Here is a 25,908-nt window from a genome sequence, read left to right as displayed (position 1 = left end):
TAAAAGAAAAACATATTAAGCTAATCGTTCATAACACCACTAATCATCACAGTTGCGAGGACAATTTAAATGAAAATCAATTAAACATTATTTGATATAACAAAGTCGTCTTATGTTTTCCCCGCCTTGACTATCAATGTTCCCTGATCACTCTAAAAGTATTGAATCTTTACCTTTTTTTCGGTCACCATCATGAACTGCCTTTAAATCAATCACACCAATGATGACATACATTTACTGTATTCATTATAACACTGTACGGCAATTCTGCAAGATCAGCGAACATTGTTGTTTTACCTTGAATACAATTGTATCTACATGCACAGATATGGTACCATATGTAACAATGGAGAGGATGAAAATGTAGCGGCAAGACCGGGATTCGATCCGGGACTCTCCGAACACTAGCTGAGTGCTCTACCGACTGGAACTACCTGGTCATCGATAATCGACCCAGTCCAGTCCCGCTACACTCCTCCCTCCTTTTTTGAATACATACGAGACCCTTTCAAACACCACAACCGTTGGTTATTTAGTTGGGCGTGCCAATTCTGAAACAGGAGAGAAGAAAATGGAGCTCTTCCGTGACTGAGCTTCCTGTTCAAGTCCGACGTATCAAACACAGTCCTGATCCGCTACAAATATTTATCTGGTTATTTTATCGACCCTTCCCTATTTTCAATCATACATTTATTGACTTGAAATCTTACCTGGTGGAAAAGAATATTTTGGTCTTACAAATTTGACAAATTATGCACACTGTGATTGTTGCCAAGCTAAACTACGTATCCGCTAGCTGATTCAAAAGCTGTTGATATGTAGCTACAAATGATCTCAAACACACTAATTTACTTATTGTGAGCCAAGGTTAGTAAATTATATCACTGTAGGAATTCAAATATTCCTGTATTACGATATTCATTTTGTAATATCACAAAACATTGAACATGTGATTCACGGAAGTTACGGCGGACACAACCGACGATAATTTTGGACATCTGCATTTAGAATATTTCAGTTTCAGGTTTACGGTGGCCAATAAAAGAAAACAAAACACCATGCGGTTTTCAATATGTTATTTCTTCTAAATGAGTTGGTGGGAACAAACACTTTTTTGTACAAGTTGTCAAGCATATATGGGGAATATTTTGCATTGAAATTGTCACCATTTTTTCATACATCGGGTTTTGGGACTCCCTGGACAATTGTTTTCCCCTTATTGGTTGATGCCAAAATATACTGATAGTAAGATTGTTTATTAAGCACTTTGTCAGCCTAAAAATTACCTGCGCAAAAAATTATACCAGTTTTTTTTTACCGGTTATATGATATTGGAATGTATCCCAAACTTTTTTATCATATCATTTGCCAATAACATTTGCACAGAAATATTATGAAAATGACATAGAATTTAGATCGATACATTTATATTCAACTGGCTATGAAAATAAACAAAAAACCACTTCAGTCACAATGATTTTGAACTACTGGAAAAGTACTAGTGAAAAGAACACCTATGATTGATTTCACATCCGCTTTTAGTAACAGATGGCTTACGAGAAAATGAAACCAAAACACTTTTACTTGGAAACGGGAGTCTGCATTTCTTTCTTTCGAAGTTCGCGGGCATTTCCCGGCCGTTGAATTGAACAATAAAAAGTTGTTTGAAATAAATAGTTTCCTTTGGCAATACAGTAGATTTAGTTGTCGATAAACATTATTTTTACGCCACTATTTGTTTTGATAATCAGTTGAGAGGTGACATACATAGATGACTTCCATTATTCAATACCCAATGCTTGCATAAATTATACATATATGTATTTATAAATAACTTCCCGGTATAAAAAGAAAATAGATAACAAAAATTATTTAAAGCAAAACTTATTTACGTCTACGGAGAGAAAATTCCATTTGATGGAACAGCCGATGAATTGACGTGAAATTCCAGATAAATACAACACTTCAGTTCATTCCATTTCAAATATTTTCGCTACGATATATTTTCAAATTGATCAATTTCAAGAATATGATTAGTCTTTTCGTGACCTCTTGACCTCTGACGAAGGTATTAACTAGTACTCCAGAGCCTAACTGCCAATGTAACTTACTGGAAAATATTACTTATTTAATAGCATAACTAATAAAATGAATGTGTTTCTTTCAGCCGGCGCCGTTATACTGGCATGCATTATTTGGGCATCAAAGGTTTCGGACTTCACGGCTTTGACAGGCGTAGGACTAGACTACAGCTATTCCTTCGGACTTTCAATCGCTGCCGGACTTTTGTCGGGCATCGGCGGAATCCTGGTCACCATGGATCTCTGCAGGTCTTGATTCCTTACCAGGTTTCGATCAGTTCACATTCCGTGGACACTGATTTGAGTGGTTTCTCACGTCACAACTTGGAGAATTTTTTATTTGAAACTTGAAATAGGCAATTTCACAAATCGTGACATTTATGTTTGTAGAGAACAAGAGAGTAGAATTATACTAGTACTAATACTGTTAAGGTGTTATCCAGATGATATCTGTTCAGATAGCACAGCTATCACATATCTAATAAAATTACAGGTTGCGGATTCATTGACCTGTCTTAACTCTTAAAGATAACCAGTAAGAACACAGGTGTTCGTTTCTAATATAGGTATAAGTATAATACTGACCAAGTATTATACTTATACTTATATTAGAAACGAACACCTGTGGTAAGAAGAACATGATAAAATGATATTACAACGATGACTTTGCAAAATCTAATGATAAAGTTGTTTTTATCTTAGATATATCAGCCGGGGAAGGTTGTGGGTATGTGATCAGTAGGTGATTGCTGACCATACATATTTTGTTACTTCATGTGAATCAAGTATAAACTTTCATATATATTATTGCATATGATTATCATTTCATCTGCCAACAAGTGTTCCAAAGCAAATTGTATATTGTTTCTGTATACATACTATATATATATATATTTCTTTTTTCACAAGTATTCAATGCACTGCCGTTACTAATTCTATGTGTAACTTACTGTAGGTACTCAGTAGACATTGATGCCATTTGTTTTAATATTTGTGAACAACTGAGTGTTTTCAAAGAAAGATTTTATGCGATTTTTTTTTAATTTCAATGAAAGACGTTCTAAGAGAGGTCATGTTATCGATGTTATTGTCTTGTATTAAAACATTGTATAATTTTAAGTTTTGATATGTTCTTCTCTATGACTCCAAACCCGAACGTTATGATGCTACGTCGTCCGTCCGTTCGTCCATCTTGACGAGTGACTTCTTCAAAACCACTTGTCGAATTTTACTAATTTTTTACTGGTGCAGTAGTTTGTACAAATACTCGTTGACCCTCTTAAGTAGGTGGGGAGGGTGTGTCAACAGGCTAATTTGGCTATTTCTAAGCACGATTACTTCAATTACATGTATAATGTATTGGAAAACACTCGTATTGCACACAGGGACCTGGCACGAAAATTTTTTAACCAATAGTATACATATATATATTATAGTATCAAGGGTATGAACTCGGCGGTCGAGAAAAACGGACCTATTTTTTAAAATTACATGGTTATTTTAATAAATGGGTTATATACAACATTGACGGATATCTTACCTTAAAGAGAAATAATTTATCTTTCCATTGATTGCTTGATAAACAAAATTGGCCAAGTATTGACGAAGTTATGGCTTGATGAATCGGGAAATTTACGAAAAATATGCTAGGTAGACATTTCCCTGTCCGGTCGAAATGTCGTCTCGGCTCTAAAGGGTACCTCAAAAACCAAGCCTAAATCACAAAATCTACGCTTGTGGTGGTAAACAGCACCCATAACTGTGTTCATCCACAATCTCCTTTGGAGGTGTCATGACCCGTACTTTGTAGAAACTCCATTTAAACATCGTGTAGCTCACTTACTTTAACCGTCACCGCCATGTTCATTTGTTTTTTCGGAACGCTTCTCGACTTTACATATCGTGACTACATTATGCAAATTATGTAATGTTGTGCTTGTAAGTAAACTCGAGAAGCGTTCCGAAAAACAAATGAACATGGCGGTGACGGTTAAAGTAAGTGAGCTACACGATGTTTAAATAGAGTTTCTACAAAGTACGGGTCATGACACCTCCAAAGGAGGTTGTGGATGAACACAGTTATGGGTACTGTTTACCACCACAAGCGTAGATTTTGTGGTTTTGGCTTGGTATTTGAGGTGCCCATTAGAGCCGAGACGACATTTCGACCGGACAGGGAAATGTCTACCTAGCATATTTTTCGTAAATTTCTCGATTCATCAAGCCATAACTTTGTCAATACTTGGCCAATTTTGTTCATCAAGCACTCAATGGAAAGATAAATTATTTCTTTTTAAGGTAAGATATCCGTCAATACTGTATATAACCCATTTATTAAAATAATCATGGTTTTAAAAAAATAGGTCCGTTTTTCTCGACTGCCGAGTTCATACCCTTGATACTATAATATATATATATGTATACTGTTAGTTTAAAAAAATCGTGCCAGGTCCCTGTGGTATTGCACAGATAGCATCCTTATGTGGCGGGGAATCTAAAGTGTACAACTGGTTGGGCTGACCCCACGGGACCAAACAGGTGATACTTTCCAATATAACCGATTTCTTCCCTGATATTATTCATATTGGATTAAAATTGTTCAAATGTTGGGACTGACCCCTTGAGAGGCGGGACCGTAAGGGGCCAATATGGACATATTTCATGGAAGCAACTATGAAACACTGCATCAGACAGTAAACATTGAATTGGTAGCATCCTTATGGAGTGAAGATTTATAATTGTACGCCTACTATCGTGAGGTTGACCCCCGGGTGCCAAAAGAGCCAATTTGGCTTTTCCATTCAAATTACTTCTCAGCTGAAAGGAAGTGTTGGATAACACTCGTATTGCATTGGTTAGCATCATTAAGGAATGGGGACCTAAAATTGTAGGGGCCAAAAGGGTAAATTTGGCTTATTCCATAAAAACGATTTCTTCCCAGAAACTGAGCATTATATATACATAGCACTCATATTGAATTAATATAACATCCTGTTGGGGTGGTGATTCAAAATTTTACAAATGTTGGGGCATACAAAGGTTTCAGTTTGGCTATTTCCAAATAGAAAACTTCTCTGAAACTAATTAGTACGCATTGGATATCCTACAAAGTTGCATAAAAGGATAGTTACATCACGTGACAAACTACTCGATCAAGACCTCAATATGACCGCGGTGTACGGGGAAGGAAACAAGTATTAACTGCTTTTCTACAAAAGACAGCTCACTAGTCCAATGTTGATCTGCTTTAAATCCCCATGAAACCTGAGACACAGATATATTGAAACTGAATCTCGATTAAAATAACAGATTTCGGCGATAATTTATATAATGTAATCAACGGTAACAACACACAGTGTAAATGAAGATTGCGAGGTTTTCCTTACACATGCGAGGGTGGTGTACTAAACCCGTTATGTGGCCATTATTTAGCACGCTGGTAAGTCACAGACCCCCTATAGACTATTATATAGAGATATTAGTCTATAGTGGGTCTTTGACTTACCAGCATGCTAAATACCTATGCTGTAACTAATTCTCAGATTCCTGTGCGGAAAGTTGGTGTTACGCGGACGGCATTGCTGCCTGTGGCATAGGACACGCGTGTCTGACCATCCGTCGCCAAAGGACACGCGTGTCTGACCATCCGTCGCCAAAGGACACGCGTGTCTGACCATCCGTCGACAAAGAGTTTACAGAGTTAACTGATTGAACCTGTCCTCGTCCTTAACAGCTTCAAGTTTAATGACGGCAACTACTTACAAATCAGTGGTACAGCTATGGGCACCAAGATGGCTCCTTCGTACTTACAAATCAGTGGTACAGCTATGGGCACCAAGATGGCTCCTTCGTACTTACAAATCAGTGGTACAGCTATGGGCACCAAGATGGCTCCTTCGTACGCCAATGTATATATGGGACACCTTGAGTCTGAAATCTTAACATCAGCCCCATTCAAACCTTTCAGCTGACTCAGAATCATTGATGATATTGAAATCAAATGGACCTCTAACCGACAGTCTCTCGATGAATTTATTGAACATGCCATCAAATTCACTACCGATATATCATCCGACACCAATATATTTTAGACACTAGATCCACCTTAGTTGAAGCGGTCATTAGTACTCACTTGTATTCCAAACCTACTGATTTTCATCTGTACCTCCGTCCCACCAGTTGTCATCCCTCGCATACCACCAGAAGCATTCCCTATTCACAAGCTTTACTAATAGTGCATTATAATCCGTCGAATAGTGTCCGACAATACCACCCTGGAACGTCAGTGCGGAGAGATGAAATGCCACCTTCTCTCTAGAGGATACAAATCACATCTGATCGACCAAGAAATCGACAAGGTTCGCGCCCTAGATAGAGCCATTCTTCTCGTATACAAAACCGGAACTGCCACTCAACGTGTTCCCCGTGTGGTAACATTCCATCCTAACTTACCACATCTACCTTCTATCCTTAAAAACCACTGGAAAATCATCGAGTCATCAACCAAACTTAGGCGTATTTTTCCAGAGCCACCGCTCCTAGCCTACCGCAGACCAAAAAATATAAAAGACCTTGTAGTGAGCAGCAAACTTCCTCCACTTGCTCCTGCTGCACAAACGGGTTCATTCAAGACATGCAACAATTAATAAACAGTGTATTATGTGTCCATACACAGCTTCCACTGACACATTTGAATGTGCAATCAGCAACAAAGCATACAATATCCGACAGAACCCGACAGAACCGGACATGCAATGTCATCTACCTCCTCTCGTATAGGAAATGCAAAATGCAATACGTTGGGGAAACCGGCGGTCCACTTAAAGTGTACACGGAATGGAAAATGATATTAAGATATGTTATTCTGTTTGACCTCCTGACAAGAATGTTGAAAACCGCATCAAAATCGGCCGCTTCAGTACCGAGATACCGCCCTCCGAAGTGTTCGATTTTTACCTGTATATCAACTGCTAATCAGGGAATCGGCCGCTCACGCTGATTTGGGGAATAACCGGATGTGACGTCACGAGGACAACGGCAGTGAGGTGTTTGGTAGTGGGGTTATAGCACAAAGCCTGGACATATATGTATTCCTAAAATGGGGTTACGAGAATTTTACAGATATATATACAGTATACAGTTTTTGACGATTTAATTATATATAAAACAGGAAATATTGTAACTGAAATCATGCTAAATACATAAGTAGATTAGCGGAAATTATAAGTTATTTATGTTTCTGGTATAAGCCAGGTGTACCTTGTGTAAAAACTTTTAAGTAGAGACCTTATCTCTGTTTAAACAGCTTACTAAATTATCAAACCTGGGGAATATTCAATTTTCATAATGTCATATAAAAAGAGACGAATTCGAAAAATGATGGTCATATAATTATCAATTTCAATATGTTTCTGTATAAAATAAAAATTCACTAGGCCTATGGATTTCATGAATCAGCATAACGAAAATAAAAGTTGTTAAATGTATTTCATAGTTCAATACACGTAGATATCATAGACATAAATTTGGAGGGGGGGTAAATAAAAAAAAATAAACCACTTGAGAAATTGAATTTAAAACACATAATTCATTTATAGCTGTAACGAGTCTATCTTCCTTTTCATGCTACATGTACATGAACATGTATGAGAACATGTGTTATTTTAACAATATTCAACAGTACAATTATTGGGCATATAGATTATCATTATTAGTATTATATAATTATCGATATTGACCAAAATTCACAAAGAATTTTATATCCAAAATCTAGCAACTACCAGAAATATCAAAATTCTTACATTGTGCATCATATTTGCATGGTTCTTTCTCGACATGCCATTTGTAAATAATTTTGTAGTTTCTGTTATAAAAATACATATACATATAACTAGAAACATATATACGAGACAAATGTATACATTGGTCATTCTGAAATATACAATTATGTATACATCTAGTGATTTATAAACTTGTTATATGTTATGTTCGAACGGTATATTTTACTGTAAACCAAGGATTTATAAGTGTAAACAAATATGACATTATACAACAAATAAATGATGGTCCATCGCTAACTTACCTGTGATCTTACTTTTGACACCTGACGTGAGGCTAATCAACGAAGAGTGACAGGTCACTAAACACCTTTCTTACGTAATCTGGTTATTAGCCCCCTCATTCGTCTCGGTTGACCACGCGTTTTAGTTACTGCAGTATACAGGTATAGAGATAAACGCAGCACGACATTGGCTATTCGGAAGTACAGTTCTGATTTTGTTCTGTGCTTGATATCTGCAACTTGGTATTAGACATAGACATCTTCAGTCTTTTTTTCGTCTGACTCGTGCATGATTTATTTTTTCAATTAAAGACACTAACAAATGAACTTGAGCGAAATATCAACAAGTCGTCGGATGTATGTATTTCGTCAAATTTTTTTTTAAAAAATGGACCGATTTCAGATGCATTTACATATATGCAAAAAATTCTGTTTAGAATCATAACTTAATTCATATGGGTAGTAGTGATGGGCCGATGATCGGATTTGATCGATTAACGGTTAGTAAGCTCTGTCGATTTCGATGATCGATTGCAAAAACTTCAAAATCGATCATCGGTAAAAGTTCCTGTCAAACGCACCTTATTTTTCCTATACAAACGCACCCACAGGGAGATAACTTGGTAAGACCACATGGTAAAATGGCGGATTCAACAAATACACCTGAGCGTGTATCTAAGGAAATTTTTCCGCATCCTGGTGGGAAAACAAAGTCAGATGTGTGGCAGTATTTTGGTTTTTTCAAAGTCAACGATAATGGACCCCATAGAAAAGATAATCTCGACATGTCAACGGCTGTATGCCGTATTTGCCGGAAAACATATAAGAACACCGGTGAGTAGATTTTGCTGAACATTTGTAGTTTCTTGCTTTTGAACTGTAGTAAAAAGGCAGTTATAGATAAGATAATTATTATGTCCGCCGGTACTCGTCATAACTAAAAATCGCAGCTATCATATGGATTCTTATTTGCGCTTCTAACAAATTCTGAACGGTAAAAGTTAACTGCGTAGTACTAGTTTTACCGGGAAGCATTTTATTTTTATCGGTCGGAACGAAGGAGACAGGGTACGATTATTCGTACTAAGTAAAAGTCTGTGTGCGAAATATTCTTTTGTGATAATTTCAATGCCATTTTTAGACCAGTTGTGTGTTAAAACAGTTACTGTAATATATCCGCCCGCATTTGATTTCTTTTAGTGGGGTTGCTGTGTATTAAACGTTGAACAATCATGATTTAATGTTATAAAACTGATCATTTTGTCATTTTTATTTCAGGCAATACCACAAACTTTAAATGTCACATAGATAGCGAGCATACGCTTCATTGCGATAAAAAAAGGCTAAAGTACAAGTGAATCAACCGACTTTGCCAACAATGACTACTGCCATGACAGCAAAGGGTTTTGGCTGCAGCACAAAACTTAGTACGGACAGAATACAGAAACTGGACAATTCCCTTCTCCAACTTATTGTTGGGAAAGTGCTTCCTCCAAGTTTGGTGGAAAATGAATTTTTCATAAAATTCACCAATGAATTGGACCCCAGGTATTGAACTATAAATTAATAAGTATAATAAATTTAAGGTTGCATTTTTCTGTCTGCAATTTTGAGTCTCAATAATGTCTTTAGTGTTTATGTAGTAGTATTTTGGCCATATATAAAACCTTAACAAAACTATCAAATTTAAAATGAAAAATAAGAAGAAAAAAAACATATGAAATGTTAAAAATATTAAAACTAAGTGCCAATAACTTGTAGGAAATTGATGTGTTTGACTGCTGTCAGATGACTCTGAGATGAGTAAGATAATTTTGTTTAATGTCTTTTCAGGTACAAACTTCCTAGTAGGAAAAAACTGATGGACATGCTTTCTAAAAAGAAAGAGGAAATGAGTGAAAAAGTAAAAGAGGAAATTAAGGGCTGTTCTGGAGTGGGACTTACTCACGATGGGTGGACAAGTGTCAGTACCGAAAGTTATAACACCACAACTATTCACTACATTAATGAAAAATGGGAGATGAAATCAGCTGTTCTGAGTACCAAGAAGCTAGAAGGTTCACATACAGGAGAAAGAATTGCAGAAACCCTCACAGAAACAAAAATATATTGGGGTATACCAAAAATAATTGCGACCACAGATAACGCAGCCAACGAAAGAAAGGCCTTTGAATTGTTGGGCTGGAAAAGGTTTGGTTGCTACGGCCACAGGATTAATCTGATCATTAAACATGCGTTAGATATCCCTGAAACCAGTAAAGTATTAGGGAAAGGTAGAAAGCTGGTGACACTTTTTCATACCTCATCCAGCACAATGGATTTGCTAAGACAGAAGCAAGAAATACTCCTGGAAAGTGACAAAGTTGGACATAAGTTAATTGCAGATGTTCAGACACGGTGGAACTCATCACTAGCAATGTTGGAGAGGATTCTTGAGCAGATTCCTGCTTTGATGGCAGTTGCTGTGGATGAGAAAATTAGCAAGTCAGTAAAGACTACATTAAAAAATACAGTCTATACATTTGAAGAAACAGCAATAGTTGAGAGACTGGTTACCCTATTGAAGCCTTTCTTGAAAGCTACAGAAATTGTTTGTGGGGAAATGTCCCCAACTATCACCAAAGTCCTGCCCATTATTGTCAAGTTATCAAAAGTTATAGTTGAAGGAGCTGACGATCCTCCCATCATACGGGCTATAAAGGCCAAGATGCAAAAGGAAATTGGCTTGAGGCTACTGGAAGATGAAGAGTTGGTACTGCTTGGATGTATACTTAATCCCTACACCAAGGACTTCAACTTTCTCCCTGAAAAGAAATCACAAGCAGAAAATGTGCTTCGAAGGTATGTGTCTGGTGTAGAGGTCATTCAAGTCAAAATAAAAAAAGGAACCCAATGAAGCTATGGATGTAGATTTAATGCCTGCACTACCTCAATTACCCACATTGCCGACTTTCGCCGATACCTCTGGTATACCTGCTGAAAACTCTGACATGCATGCTGATCAGCGTGATCTTTCGGAAGAGTCCAACATTCAAACTGCTGACTCTGAACTGACAATGAGTGAATCTACTGAACAAGAACCACAAACAAAAAAACTAAAGTCTGCTGATACAGAGGATTGGTTAGATGATGTCATATGTACAGGAAGTGACATTATTCAGAAAGAGGATCAAATACAAGCAGAAATATCTCGGTATTTAGGCACCACAGTGAAGGAGCAAGTAACAGTTCTACAGTGGTGGGCTAATAACGCCATGTTTTTTCCTCATATTTCTGCAGTAGCAAGGGATGTTCTTCCATGCCAAGCATCGTCTGTTCCCTCAGAAAGAGTTTTCAGTCTGTGTGGTGAGATTGTCAGCAAGAAGAGAAGTAGGCTAAGTCCTGAAAATGTTGACATGTTTGTATTTTTGAATAAAAATATGAAAAACTTCTGGTAGTGGACAGACCCTGGACATGTGGTATGACTGTACTGAATTTCAATAAAAAATAAAAAGGGATGCCTCTGTTGCTAATTTATTTTCATATTAATGGCAATTTAATGCTGAAATATCCATCTTACAGTTTTCCACAGGTCTCGATCCTGATATCTGTATAAACATGCACATACACAGTACAGTACACAAACACACACACACAAAAAAAAAAACAAAAAAAACAACGAAGAAATTTAAGGTAAAATCAATCTTTATTTATCTTGTTTGATATTAAAATATAGTCATATCCATATGGTTTAAGCCAGTTACATGATATCAAATTTAGACAAGAAATTGAAATGTGTAAAAGCACAAATTATTGTAATTGTAAACCGATCACATAATCGATTAATCGATCGGTTGGGGTCATCCGATTCCAACCGATGATCGGTTGCTATTCTCAACCGATTGCCCATCACTAATGGGTAGGTTATATGAAAAAGTCAGAAATTTGTTTGACCAGTACAACGACCCGAGTCGGGTTTTGGATAGCATAGTCAAGAATCCTTTACATACTATTCATGTATATGTGGTTCCAAATACCGTAGGTTAACAACGTACGTGGATTATGATACACATTATATTGTGTATAATTGTGCAGAAATCGCGCAGAAATGTTCATTTATCTACGACAGGTACATCAATATATGCATGGTATAAATCCCTATTTTCAAGCGTATTCCAAACTCATATCTGTGATTGAGGATAATATCAAATAGGTATCGGACATGAACACAGGTATTTGTGTCTGTAAAAATCGATATTTACAAACAGATACTTTATATTAGATGACAGACACAGAAAATTGCCACTCTATCTTATGCGAGTAGAGTAGGTCCCGTTGTCCTCGTGACGTCACAGGTCAGGGGTCCCGAATCGGGGTCAATGGCTTGGGGCTTCAGGTGTGTTCTAGAGAAAAGTCGCATTATCTCTAATACCGTATTCGCTATGAAACTCGTACTTTCTCCATTCTAAATGTTATACAATGACACATTTATCAAGCCTTATATACCAAACCATTCCGTGTACACTTTAACGTCATATTCAACAATCACCACTGGTCTATCGAACAAAACAAACTGACTATCCGGTTGCCAGATATTTCAACTTACCCAGCCATAGTTGGAAAGACAAGCAGGTGATTGCAATTGAGCACTGTTCCTACTGGACACAAACCAAGCGTCATTCGAGAGTCTAAAATAATGTAATCTCATCACGTTCAGTCACATTTCACACGTCACCGTGACACACCGATTGCGGATACTGCACCATGTATTTCTGTGGGAGGCACCAACATCTGTTTAAAACAAAATACTTTTTTCTAGCTGTTTCCTTTCTTGTTTATTCCGCATCCAAGGTTTTTCTAATCTTAAGCACACATGGTAAAAATTGTGTAAGCCCGATTTTATTTTTTGTGTGGGTATGTTGTGTAAGTAGTTGTATGAATGTGATGAGATAACATTATGTGGCCAAAGAGGGGATAATTTTAACTCCAATTGCACGAGTTATTCCTCTCGGTATAAGAAAAGGAGAATGAATGTTGACTTGGAACCAAACAAAATCAAGACACGTAGAGCGAGTTTCCCCACACAACCTCATGTCCATGACACAAATGTAGTTTGGCAAAAGGCTTCCAGTACTAGAAGATATTGTGACAAAAACCGGACCCGGGTGCGGTATTCCTAAGTATTCCTTGGTAGCGTGCAGGTAGTATCCAGCACCCAGGTCGCAGTTTCTGTCTAACCTTATATTTTGTATGATCCGTAGGTTAAGACTACAAGTCTCAACGATTGCTTATCCGGAATGATCCAGTATAATAAAAGACTCAAGCCAGTAATAAAAGTTAAAGAATATATTATCTAACTGAGAAAGTCACAACATGTGTTAAATAAGAATAATAATCTCCATAATTCCAGTAATCTCACAGAGGCTAAGAGCCGTACTCTTGAAACTTATGAGTCTTTCCTGAGAAATCGACTACTGACATCTCACAGAGGCTAAGAGCCGCACTCTTGAAACTTATGAGAGTCTTTCCTAAGCTTGTCATAAAATACATATACAATGATAACTCATAGAGGCTAAGAGCCGCACTCTTGAAACTTATGAGTTTCATATCCTATAACCAAATAATCCAAGAAATAAATACTTAGACAACTCATAGAGGCTAAGAGCCTTACTCTTAAAACATGTGAGTGTCTAATCCTAACTTAAGAAATAACCAATTTCGTCTGGCGCTATTATCCTGCGAGAGCGTAGTGACCGCTCGCTGGTACCGGTGAAACAGAAGTGGCGAGGCCCTGTGCTCACCCCTATTTATAACCTTTGGGCCTCGGGCGAGGCTAGGCCGCCCGCTGATTGGCTGAAAGCCTCGGTTGGCCTGTCTCACACCCGAGACCTTACGCAAAGGAACTATGATACACATCGTATACAATGCCTCTGTACCTTAATCAAATACACAAATCTTCCTAAACAATAAAACGATCTAAGTATAATAGCAGACATTCTTTACAATATTTCTACAACGAATACATTCGAAACGCCGACTACGTCATTTTGACAACAAGTTGTCAGCGACGAACACATGACTGTCAACAACGACATTTACAGCTAAATATTTACAGTCAGTGGTGAATTGATAGTATAAACCCTGTTGATTTCAACCAAAGGCTACTCAACTTTATTTCTCGATAGATTGAGTATGCCACGCGCAATTTGGAGCCGCGCGGATGAATTTATGATTGTCCAAATCAGAAACTTTTGGTGTTTTCAGTAACCGAACGTACGTTCGATGAACATGTACATGCATCAAAATAGGTTTATAAAATAAACAAAATAACACATATACATGTACGTGTGTAAATACAAATGTAGAAAAGTTACATTGTTTATGCTACTACCGTACCGCTTTGAGCAATGCTTCCGTGATAAATAAACAATGTTGTACAATGCACAGTTTTTCACTTAAGCATTGATGTCACTATTTTTTAATTTTATCGGGGTATGAAAAAAAAATTGTTTGCAAACTACGTGAATCCGCGTAGCGGATTCTCACAAAAGTTTGCAAACAATTTTTTTTTCATAACCCGATAAAATTAAAAAATAGTGACATCAATACTTATAATTAATTTTATAATCTATTTGATAAAATGAAGTATGTTTAAATGTAACATTATAGTGGTTTTTCAAGGGATTCTTTTTTCCGAATCAATACGCAACGTCAATGTCTCTATTGTGACGTCACGTTAACGTCGGGGTTTCGCGCCATTCTCGGATTATTTTTTCATAGTGGTATGCAAAAAAAATATTGGCCAATCAGAAAGCCAGATTTGGTATGAAAACAAAGAAAAATTAATTATATTCCGATGACGTCGCAATGTTTACATGTTGTGTGTCGGTGAGTCTGTGTTGTTCGCTACAACATGTAGATCTACATCCTAGACTATTTGTATTTTTAACACCATTGGTTGTACGCAAATGGATAAGATGCATGTATGTCAGGACAACATCAGTCTTTGTGTTGGATAAGTTTTACCAAAACGACCTAGCACGACAAAGCATTTTTGTTCACCTCGGGGGACAGACAAGTCATGTACGTTATCTACTAGGCCTTACATACACAATGTACGTTTGGGTTTTTCGAAATAGCAATGAAACGGAATCCTACAATTGTAGCTTTATAATACTTGTAATAGATATCTCTAATATTTATTGAAGTGTTTGAAACAACAATATAAATATAAGCTAACATTTTGAGAGCGGTAAACGTTTACAGTAGTGGGCCTACCTGTGGTTGTACATGTTTCTCGAAACGACGTCCGATACATTTGAAAATCTCCAAAATCCGGAAATAATGACATGAAACTATGTAAACATCCGTGTATTCAAGAAATTTCAAACGTGAACTGATTAAGTAGAACTCAAGTGATCATAAAATTGAAGAAACTCTCTGTTTGTCACACCTCCTTGACACAGGCGGTTTGAATCGGACACCGCGTCACAACTACGTTAAATGTCCTGCCACGTTATGAATTGTGTAAGCGTGTGAAATCATACGAAGCAAAAGATTAAAACCAAACTGCTTTGCACCATGGTGTTTTTAACAACAGATAAATAAAATGATTTATAGTTCCATACCGGGAAAACCCCAGATATATGCTTCATCAGACGGAACTCATTTTATTGGTATGTTCATTGATAAATTGGCGGGAATTTCCGCCACTTCAAGTGGCTGTTCCAAATGCCTGTCGGAACCAAACGATATAATTCAATTTTAGTCTTATAAATGCCATAAACACTATTAAGGGTAAATTTTGAGCTATGAAAATAATAGTTCAGACTGTAAATATAAGGATTAAAGTCTCTTTCTGGTGGTTCTATCGAAGGATAAAGTTGAGTAGGGTATCGATATTTGTTTCATGGACCGCTTCGCGGTCCATTCCAAATATCGATACCCTACTCAACTTTATCCTTCGATAGAACCACCAGAAAGAGACTTTAATCCTTAAAAACAATTAATTCATACAATGCAATAACTCAATGAATAACAATCTTCAGCATTTATATTTCTATGTCCACAGCATAAAACTGCCACGCTACGTCCTAGCGCTATTTATGTCAGAATCTTCAAATATTCTCTACCACACTGTATCTTAAATGTAAACTGGAACACCTCGATCCGATACCTGATCGGATATATGCCCAAACCACAGGCCACTAGGCCTATTTTGTTACAATATCTTATTCGGAATACATTGGTAAAGAAGATCAAGACGTGCCTGGGAAGCGGTGCCAAAGAGTCAAATTAAAATTCAGATTAAAAAAATCTTATGATCATAATTTTATTTGTCCGGTCGTTCTTCATTTCGTTCGTTCATTGCTCTTTTTTCTTTTGTTCATTCGCTCGTTATTCATTCATTCGACTTCAAAAAAGCGAAGGGAAAGAGTATTTTAAAAAGCAATCGTCTGTTCGATAACACTACTTATATCATTACTTGGGTGGAAATCCCGTGTTTTGATCGCGATCAAATCTAGTTTTAAGTTTTATTTTAATTTCCCCATTCTGTTACTTACAGAATTTGCAATACCAAAAATCTTAATATTTACATGGGCATAAAGCGCAGACGGGTGGGAGTGTGGGACCGCCTAGGCTGCCAGAAGCTCTCGAATATATGCTAATAAATCCTGCATTCTGAGGACTTCATGTATATTTTGACTTAAAGTTACATAATTGCAATGCCTAAAATCGTGAATATTGATAGAGGCGCAAAGCAAAGAAAAGGGTGGGGACTGGGGACCGCCTATTTTAGTTTATTTTAGGACTAGTAAAAATATATATACAAACTTTTTATAGAAGATACTGTCAGATTTGATAATTTGTTCTTCATAATTTGTGTATTAGACAACGAAAAAAAAGAGGACTAGTGGTCTGTCTATGGCCAGACGCTGCCAGGAATCATTACTATCATCCTGTTTTCTAATAGGAACATTTTCCACAAATCAGAAAATAATCATGAACCTATTGCCGTGTGCACTACTGCCAAAGGGCCGATTTGGGCCGATCCGACTTTTTAGTTGACTGCCACAGGGTCGATCTGGACCGATCTGCTTTTTAACGAATTTTGACGTCACGTTTAGCATTGTTCACGAAGAACATTTTGCCTGTTAGGCAATAAAATATTCTGACAAAATGAAAAGCTGTAGAATATATTTAACAATTTAAAAAAAAAGTTATTTTTTTAGATAAGTGTTATTCTGCGCAAATGAAAGTAACTATAGAATAAAGAAATCCAATCTCGGTTAAGGTAGCTCCATACTTTTGGGAAAACCCATGTCATTTTTTTCTAACAGGTCTTATTTTCTTGCATTTTTCATGTAGATTTCAAATCTGTAAAGATAAATGGGTGTTCTCGAACTACTTTTTGGGATATTTGAGCTTGAAATATACCATCCATGCAAAATTGCTGACCGAAAATAGAAAAATTCGTAAAATGATGTTTTCTGTAATATATGGGTGAATGTAGTCTCGATCCTGTTGATTTTTTTGTCCTAAATTTCTAACGATAGAGCAATATACAAAACTATTTTATTTTTACAAATGCTAACTAATTTTTGTTATTTCCCAGGACCGTTTTCTTTACGTAATTATCATGTTTTGCCATATTTTCGCCCGCAAAAAAATCAATGAATAAGCCAAAAAGGAAATGAAAACCCATGTCAATTTCACAAAATTTGTATATGATATGCCCAAGGTAATATGTTTTTTCAAAAATCATATTAAAACACGGGGTCCTCGATCAAAATTTCACAATTTTGTAAGCTTGAAGTTTGTAACTCGCAACCCTACCCCCATTTCATCCAGTGCTAAGATGGGTTATATTTGACTATTTTTTGAAAATCATGCCGCAAAAAAACATTCCACATCAGTTCATACGTTTTTGTGATATTATATCTGGTTTATGTCTGTTTATTTTTATGATTTTCTCCAAATTGTGTGTTTAAAGGAAATCCGTATGCGATTTTTTTTTAGAATTCCGGAATTTCGGTCCGGCCGGGTCCCCTCTTATGATTTAAAGCGACGAACGGCACTTCCGGTGTTTAGAAACCCATTCCCATTTACGACAGGGACCGCAAAAACCACAGAGATAGTATATAATTTTCACTTCTCTGCTTTTATTTGATTTATTTAATGATTTTAAACATTCATTATTATATGTAGACAATTTTCACCTATTGAAAAAATATCCAAGTGTGATGTCGTGGCGTATCGGAAACCATTCTGGAATTCAAAACAACCTCCGCTACTTCCGGTATAGCGTCATATGAATTGGCGCGATTTTCAAAAGTATGGACCTACCTTAATCGGATAATCAAACGGTATTTTCAAACTTTTCTGCTATAATTGCTATGTAATGTACCAAGTCAGATGCTTGACTTTTAACGATGTGTTCACAGATATTTCGCCCTGAATGTTGGGACTTGGACGTACTGCCCCTATAGCATGATCGTAAAAAGCTAATTAAATTATCTTTTTCTCTTCTTATTTAAGAAATAATTATTCTTCCTATATATAGCTAAGGTCTCCCTTGACACCACCTCACTTTTGGCCTCCTGTTAAGCGCTCTCCCCTGTGAGGTAGGCTCTGGGCTCTGCCCCGTGTCTTAGACAAACCCATAGTCAACACAAGATATACCGTAGTCCCAAAGAAGACGCACCTTGCATTTCACACAGGTGTGACACCACATACTTGAGAGGCCATACTTGAATGTTGATAAGAACGTAAAAATAATTAACTAAACAGAACCTCTGAGATCATTTAAGTATACGTGTAGCATTGCAAATTCCATTATAATACTTCAATTTCTGATATATCCACTGAAAATTCTTTCTAATTTAAACATGTACATAACAATGAATGTGCAATTCTAATCTATATACAATGTACTTCAAAATTTCTTAATTTATTCCACTTAGATATTTTATATATAATGTAGATGATAGTAAAATAAGACTAATGCATCGATAAAGGATGGTTTTGGGACAGTTTTTTTTTACATTTTTCTCTGTTTTAGGTGGATTTTCCCTGGGGTTTGTAGCCTACCCACAGGCTATCACGTATTTCCCTGTACCACAAGTCTGGGCCGTCCTCTTCTTCATAGTACTACTGCTACCAGGCATGGATTCTCAGGTCAATAAAAAATGGGATTTATTTGCTTGTGTATTTTTTTTCTATAAGGTTTATATTGTCAATGATTCCCATTTGAAATTACAACCTAAATCCTAATTTATGTAGGAAGCAGTTGTTGGTGGTGGATACAAAAACACGTGTTATTCTTACTTTGCTCTAATTCTCCAAGTTATTTGAACTTTTGTGTCTACAGACGCTTCTTATGGAGCCAGTATTTTGTGTTATTGAAGAGATATTCCCAGACACAATTGGAAAAAGACGGATTCCTCTTCTGACTGGAGTGACAGTGATTACATTCTTACTAGGGATTCCCTTGGTCACTCAGGTATACGATGTTATTTGTCTTAATGGTTTAATAAATAATAGTTAAGTGTTTACCGATAAATAATGTGGTCTTTAGTAATAATATTTACGTGTCGTACAAAAATTACTGATAGTTGCCGCGGAGAAAAGGTTAAGTAAAACCATGGGTTCCTAGATGGGAAAGTCACCGTGAAAATAATATTATTCACATTTGTTGTGTTTAAAATGTAAACTGACTCAGAAAGCAAATTGATTTGATTTAGGCGGGAATCTACATGTTCCAACTGATTGATTGGTACACTGCCACGTGGAGTATCCTCCTTATTGCTGTAATAGAGTCAATCGTGTATTCCTGGATATATGGTTCGTATCTTGATTTTCTCGCTTTAATCTGCCGATAGCATTTGTAACATGATGCCGGCGAGATATTGGTCAACATTCCTTAAAACAACGGAGCACAGGGCTGGTTACTTCATTGAACTTGAATTTTATAGCACCGTTTTCAACAACTTCTTTAGGGAAACTTCAGAGCATTAAAACGATCGTGTGGTCATCACTACGCTATCTGAAACCTTTGCTTTTTTATGGTGTGTATCAATATATTTATCAAAGGACAGTTTAACGTTAATACTTCTTGTTTTCCAGATATCATGATATTGATTTTATAATTATCATATTAAAATATATTCCCAATGATATCCAGGTGGTGACAGGTTGAGTCGGGACTTCCAACTGATGCTTGGTAGACCGTTACCAGTGTTTGTACGAGTATCTACGGCCTTCATCACACCAGGTGTGCTTGTGGTTAGTAAAATACTTAAATAAACAACGAAGTTCTTATTGATGTTACAGTAAACTCCGGTATTCGAGAAGTCATTATGACCATTAAAAACATATCGTAAATATTCGTGAAATCAGACAAGATGTTTAACACCAAAGTTACTCCACGTGCCACAAAAAAATCGCATGGGAGGCCGAAATCTAAATTATCTATATTATGGTTCGTTTTTAGCTCACCTGCCCGAAGGGCAAGTGAGCTTATGCTATGGTGCAGTGTCCGTCGTCCGTCCTTCGTACGACACAACTTGGCAATATGGAATCATGAACGATCTTCATGATATCGGTATACGTGGTAATTTGCCTAAGTTTATTTCAAACTTTATATCTGACAGGCATTTCAAAGTTCGAACGGGTTCAACTTATTCAGAAACAGAAACAAAGGAGATGGGCGTCCATCAGGGTGGTATCCTGTCCGTCACACTTTTTGGATTAAAAATTAACAGCTTAGCTAAATGTTTTTGGCCAATCTACGGAAGGGTCTCTATTTGTGGATGATTTCTTGATCTGTTACAGATCACAAAACATGCACACTATAGAATGACAACTACAACAATGTTTAGGCAAATTACAAAATTGGGCTGACGAAAATGGCTTTAGATTTTCAAGATCAAAAACTGTCTGTATGCACTTCTGTCAAAAACGAAAACCACACAATGATCCTGATCTCACAATCAATGGAGTTAAAATTCCAATAGTTGAACAAACTAAATTTCTTGGACTAATATTTGATTCGAAACTGTCCTTTGTTCCACATATGAAACATCTGACGGATAAGTGCTCGAAGGCGCTGAACATTCTACGAGTTCTTTCCCATTCTGATTGGGGTGCAGACCGTGAAATGCTTCTACGTATCTATCGGACACTTATTAGATCAAAACTTGACTACGGCTCTATTATCTATGGATCGGCTCGCAGCTCCTATCTACAGATGCTTGACCCTTTACAGAATCAGGGACTGCGTCGCGCACTTGGAGCTTTTCGAACAACACCTGTGAAGAGTCTCCATGTGGAAGCTAATGAGCCATCTCTAGACGATCGACGAAAGAAATTATCCTTACAGTATGCTGCTCAACTGAAATCCAACCCCAAAAATCTCGCATTTAACCTTGTATTCTATCCACAACATCAAGAAATATTTACACAAAATCAAAAGCTCATACCAACATTTGGCATCAGAATTTCAAAATTTTTGCTGGAACTAAATATAAATTTCGACACCATTGACGAGTACACCGTATCGGATATACCACCATGGCTCATTCAAACACCTGATATCAATTTATCTCTACATGAGAGGGCAAAATCCAGTGCATTACCCGAAGAACACAAATCCTCCTTTCGGGAGTGCATTAGGGCTTTCCCTGACCATGTTCAGATCTACACTGACGGATCAAAATATGGTGATAATGTTGCGGCAGCATGCTGTACATCTAATCACTGCTCCTCTATCCGACTCCCGGATGTTGCCTCCATTTTCTCTGCGGAAGCATGTGCTATCGGTCTGGCGCTTGACCATATCGAAGAACACCGCATTGAAAAGGCAATCATCTGTTCTGACTCTCTCTCGATTCTTCAGGCTTTGAAATCAAGAAACCCTAGAAACACATTAATCCAAAATCTTTTGATCCGAACATTTCGATTGTCTTCTAAAACTCAAATTACTTATCTCTGGATTCCCAGCCATGTGGGTATAAAGGGAAATGAAAAGGCCGATAAAGCAGCTAAGACTGCTCTTCGCCTAGCACAAACACATTTGAAACTACCTTACACCGACATCAAACCTTACATTCAGTCAGCCATTAAACACCATTGGCAACAAAGGTGGTCAACCGAAACAAACAATAAACTGTTTAAAATACAACCTACACTTAATCCTACTCTGTCCAGTCGGAGAGACCACAGAGAGGAAGTTGTTCTCTCTCGGCTCCGAATTGGACACACATATATTTTACACATTCCTATCTATTGAGAGGGGAGGATCTTCCCACATGCCATGCATGTGATTCTCCTCTCACAGTGGAACATATTTTAGTGCACTGTATTGATTTTAAGCACATACGAGATAAGTACAATGATGTCTCCGACATGAACACTTTGTTTCATGCCGTGAGACATAGTCGTATTTTCAAAAATCTCAAAGAGATCGGCATTTTTGACAAAATGTGAACGTTATCTAATCTCATCTTATATTCACATCAATACAACACTCATCGTTTCGTCAACATTTTGCATGAGTTTTCTCATGTGTTTTAGCGAAAACTATTTCATCCTATGAACTTCTTTTTATTAAATCAACATTTACAATTTTGTTTTAGTTTTTTGCTTGCCTTTTTCTTATCCTGATCTTTTAGATACAGTCCTTGTTTATATCCTGGTACTAATGCCTGCCCTGTAGTTTGGCCCTAAATGACCTTAGTTGTCGATGGGCCGTAAAACTCAAACAAACAAACAAACACACAAACCGTCCTTCGTCCAGCCGTCGGTCCGTCCGTCTGTCCGGCCGCCCAGCGTCAACTTTTCCATTTAAACAACTTCTTCTCCAAAACTTGGAGACCTAGAATTTGACTTATAACATGCTGAGATGAGGGGCTATCAAGTTTGTTCAAATGAATGACCTTGACCTTCATTCAAGGTCACAGGGGTCAAATAGGTGAAAATCTTTAACAGACTTCTTCTAAATAACCAAGAGGCATAGAGACCTAAAATTGGACCTGTGACATGATGGGATGCATGGCTACAAAGTTTGTTTAAATGAACGTTTTTGACCTCCATTCTAGGTCACAAGATCATATAGACTATAATCTTTAAACAACTTCTTCTTAATAACCAAAAGGCATAGGGACCTGATATTGGGCCGCTGGGATGAAGGGCTTTCAAGTGTATTCAAATGAATGACCTTGACTTTCATTCAAGGTCAGAAGGGTCAAATAACCTAAATTATTTAAATGACTTCTTTTTAAGAACCAAGAGGCCTAGGGACCTGATATTGGGCCTGTGACATGCTGGGATCAAGGGCTACAAAGTGGGGTTTTTTTCAAATGAATGACCTTGACCTTTATTCAAGGTATCTTCTTAATATCCAAGAGGCAAAGGGGCCTCTAATGTGCTTAGGCATGATATAAATTCTTATTCTCTCTCCTATTTGTTAAGTATGAATCATGCATGATTACCAGATAGCAGGTGAGGGGTTCGGGCCCGTTGGGCCCTTGTTTTCAAAGCTATTTCCATCAACACAACTAATTGTGATAATGTATTCATACATTTTATATGTGAACTTTAATGTTATTTAAGGATTAACTTGAATAGATTTTTTATGTTATGGAGATATTTTTCATTGGCTTAAAAATTTACTTTATCAGCCCATAAAGGAATATATCTCCATAACATAAAAAATCTATTCAAGTTAATCCTTAAATAACACAAAAATCTGAGTGTACTCTAAATAAACCGCGAAGCGGTTTATGATGAGAGTACACTCAGATTTTTGTGTTATATCTCCATAACATAAAAAATCTATTCAAATTAATCCTTATAACTCAATTTACTAAAGATAATCTCTTCAACATTTAAAATTCATTTTGGGACTCTTTTGTCTATGAAATCATTACGCCGTCATCTCAGCCAATCAGAAGCAACGTTATAAACGGCGACGCCATTTTTTCCTTTATGGGCTGATAAAGTAAATTTTTAAGCCAATGAAAATGCTCGTAACAAGCAAAATTGAATTATAATGTTATAACAAATAGTTTTAAGACTTAAAAAAACCCATGTTTTACATTTCAGTTCTTAGTGGTTGTCAGTATATTTAAATACAAACCTCCCAGCTACGGCAACTATGAGTATCCTGGCTACGCTCAAATTATTGGATGGTGTTTCTCTATCATACCAATCATCCCGAGCATTATCTACATGATTTGGATTGTCAAAAATCAGGATGGAATCTTAAAGAAGGTATTTTTATCACAACGCTTTAAATACGGCAAACTTCCATATTTTAAAAATAATTTATGTTTGTATTTTTACCGCAGCTCTACGTCGGCGTATTAGGGCCACTATATAATTTTATTTATCATCTACGTACATGTAAGTATCTTGTACGTACAAGTTGGTATCTTGCACGTACATGTTAATCTCTTGTATGTTCAACTTAGTATCCTTTACGTACAACATATTATCTTGTACGTACAACTTAGTATCTTGTACGTACAACTTAGTATCTTGTACGTACAACTTATTATCTTGTAGTTACAAGTTATTATCTTGTTCGCACAAGTTAGTATCTCGTACGTAAAGTTCTTATCAAGTTTAGTTGATCTACTGTTCACAACCGAAGAATGTTTAAAATTTAAATATGCTGCTCACCTAAAGACTGGAGAGTCCGTGACCTGGGACTAACTGAACTCGTTTTGTAGACAGTATTTAAACAAATGAATAGTATACAGTATGTACGTGGCGTTTTATCAACAATGATTTCTAATTGACAGAGATTGTCTTCCCTGCTAAACCCCTCGGTAGATTGGAAACCAGCAGACAAGAAAGCTAGACCAGTCTATCAGGGGCTGGAGAGGAACTACAAACGATCCTTTAAGGACCTGATCTTGTTTAATTTGATGGGACGTGGGGGATACGAACAAGGAACTAGAGAAACTGAGGACAAACATTTAGAGATGGATATCATCAATAAAGATATTCATGTGTGATGTTCTCATATATAGAGACAAGTTGTGATTCATACCGACTTATCGGTTTACTAGTTGTTGAACAATTTATACAATATTTGATTTTTAATCAATCGTAATCGAAACACGACTTCGCCTATCAGATTTTACCAATAGTATGTAACGACTGTAGACATCCAGATACGTCCACGCTAATCCAACTCAATACAATAAACTCATAAAAGTACCAAAATCCGTGGACATGAATTAAAAATATTGTTTACAAGAATAAATCAAATAACTTGATATTTGACTAATAAATCTGAATCAGAAAAAAAGTTTTTTATTTTATTTTCAGGCTTCAATATGGTGCAAAAAATTCAAGAAACATTGACATGCACTGATTTAGCGCACTTTGAAAACTATATTTCAAGTGCGTTGATCAAGTCCGTAATTATTTTTTCATACTGTGTAATTGTTAAATCTGAGTGCTGGGTGTGTATTATATGTCTAGACTCGCAAGGTAAGAAAGACGTATAGGCATTGCTTTACCGTTGTTGCTGTATGTGTTTTTCTCATGAATGTTGTATGTCACCCATAAACTTTCAATTATCTCCAGCGCCATCAGTGATATTGACCTGAACTAGTTATAAACTTGTGATCTGGTATTTCCATTATTAAGCATCCTATTCAATGTGTTTATCGCTTTAATAATTAAAGATCTTCCACTGCCGATAGGGCATTAACGATACTCCTCAATTGAATTATAATTGGGTGTTTAATCGTGTGTATATATGTCTAATGAACA

At 36.7% G+C, this 25,908-nt stretch overlaps 2 protein-coding genes across 2 annotated transcripts in view; both read left to right on the top strand.

The window, feature by feature from the left end:
* Positions 1–25,427, top strand: part of LOC138308004 (sodium- and chloride-dependent glycine transporter 1-like) — a 134,476-nt gene extending 109,049 nt beyond the window's left edge. The window contains exons 4-9 of the mRNA XM_069248961.1: positions 19,184–19,299; positions 19,493–19,624; positions 19,866–19,965; positions 20,306–20,406; positions 24,226–24,393; positions 24,927–25,427. Of these exons, the coding sequence (XP_069105062.1) occupies positions 19,184–19,299; positions 19,493–19,624; positions 19,866–19,965; positions 20,306–20,406; positions 24,226–24,393; positions 24,927–25,142 (833 nt within the window). The 3' untranslated portion in view covers positions 25,143–25,427. The remainder of the gene's footprint in view (positions 1–19,183; positions 19,300–19,492; positions 19,625–19,865; positions 19,966–20,305; positions 20,407–24,225; positions 24,394–24,926) is intronic.
* LOC138307636 (E3 SUMO-protein ligase ZBED1-like) lies at positions 8,792–11,633 on the top strand. Its single transcript, XM_069248442.1, has 3 exons — positions 8,792–8,976; positions 9,421–9,690; positions 9,976–11,633. Exons 2-3 carry the CDS (start codon positions 9,521–9,523, stop codon positions 11,036–11,038), a joined length of 1,233 nt encoding a protein of 410 aa, XP_069104543.1. The 5' UTR covers positions 8,792–8,976; positions 9,421–9,520; the 3' UTR covers positions 11,039–11,633.
* Positions 25,428–25,908: the final 481 nt, after the last annotated feature.

Source organism: Argopecten irradians, chromosome 14 (genome assembly GCF_041381155.1).
Source record: "Argopecten irradians isolate NY chromosome 14, Ai_NY, whole genome shotgun sequence".
Classification (NCBI taxonomy): domain Eukaryota; kingdom Metazoa; phylum Mollusca; class Bivalvia; order Pectinida; family Pectinidae; genus Argopecten; species Argopecten irradians.
The sequence above is the reverse complement of the archived record's forward strand: the minus strand, read 5'-3'. Positions and strand labels throughout refer to the sequence as shown.

Excerpts from the sequence above, each read along its gene's own strand:
- LOC138307636 (XM_069248442.1), top strand. The coding sequence starts at position 9,521 with ATGACTACTGCCATGACAGCAAAGGGTTTTGGCTGCAGCACAAAACTT. Across the intron at positions 9,691-9,975 it reads ACCAATGAATTGGACCCCAG|GTACAAACTTCCTAGTAGGA; the intron begins GTATTGAACTAT and ends ATGTCTTTTCAG.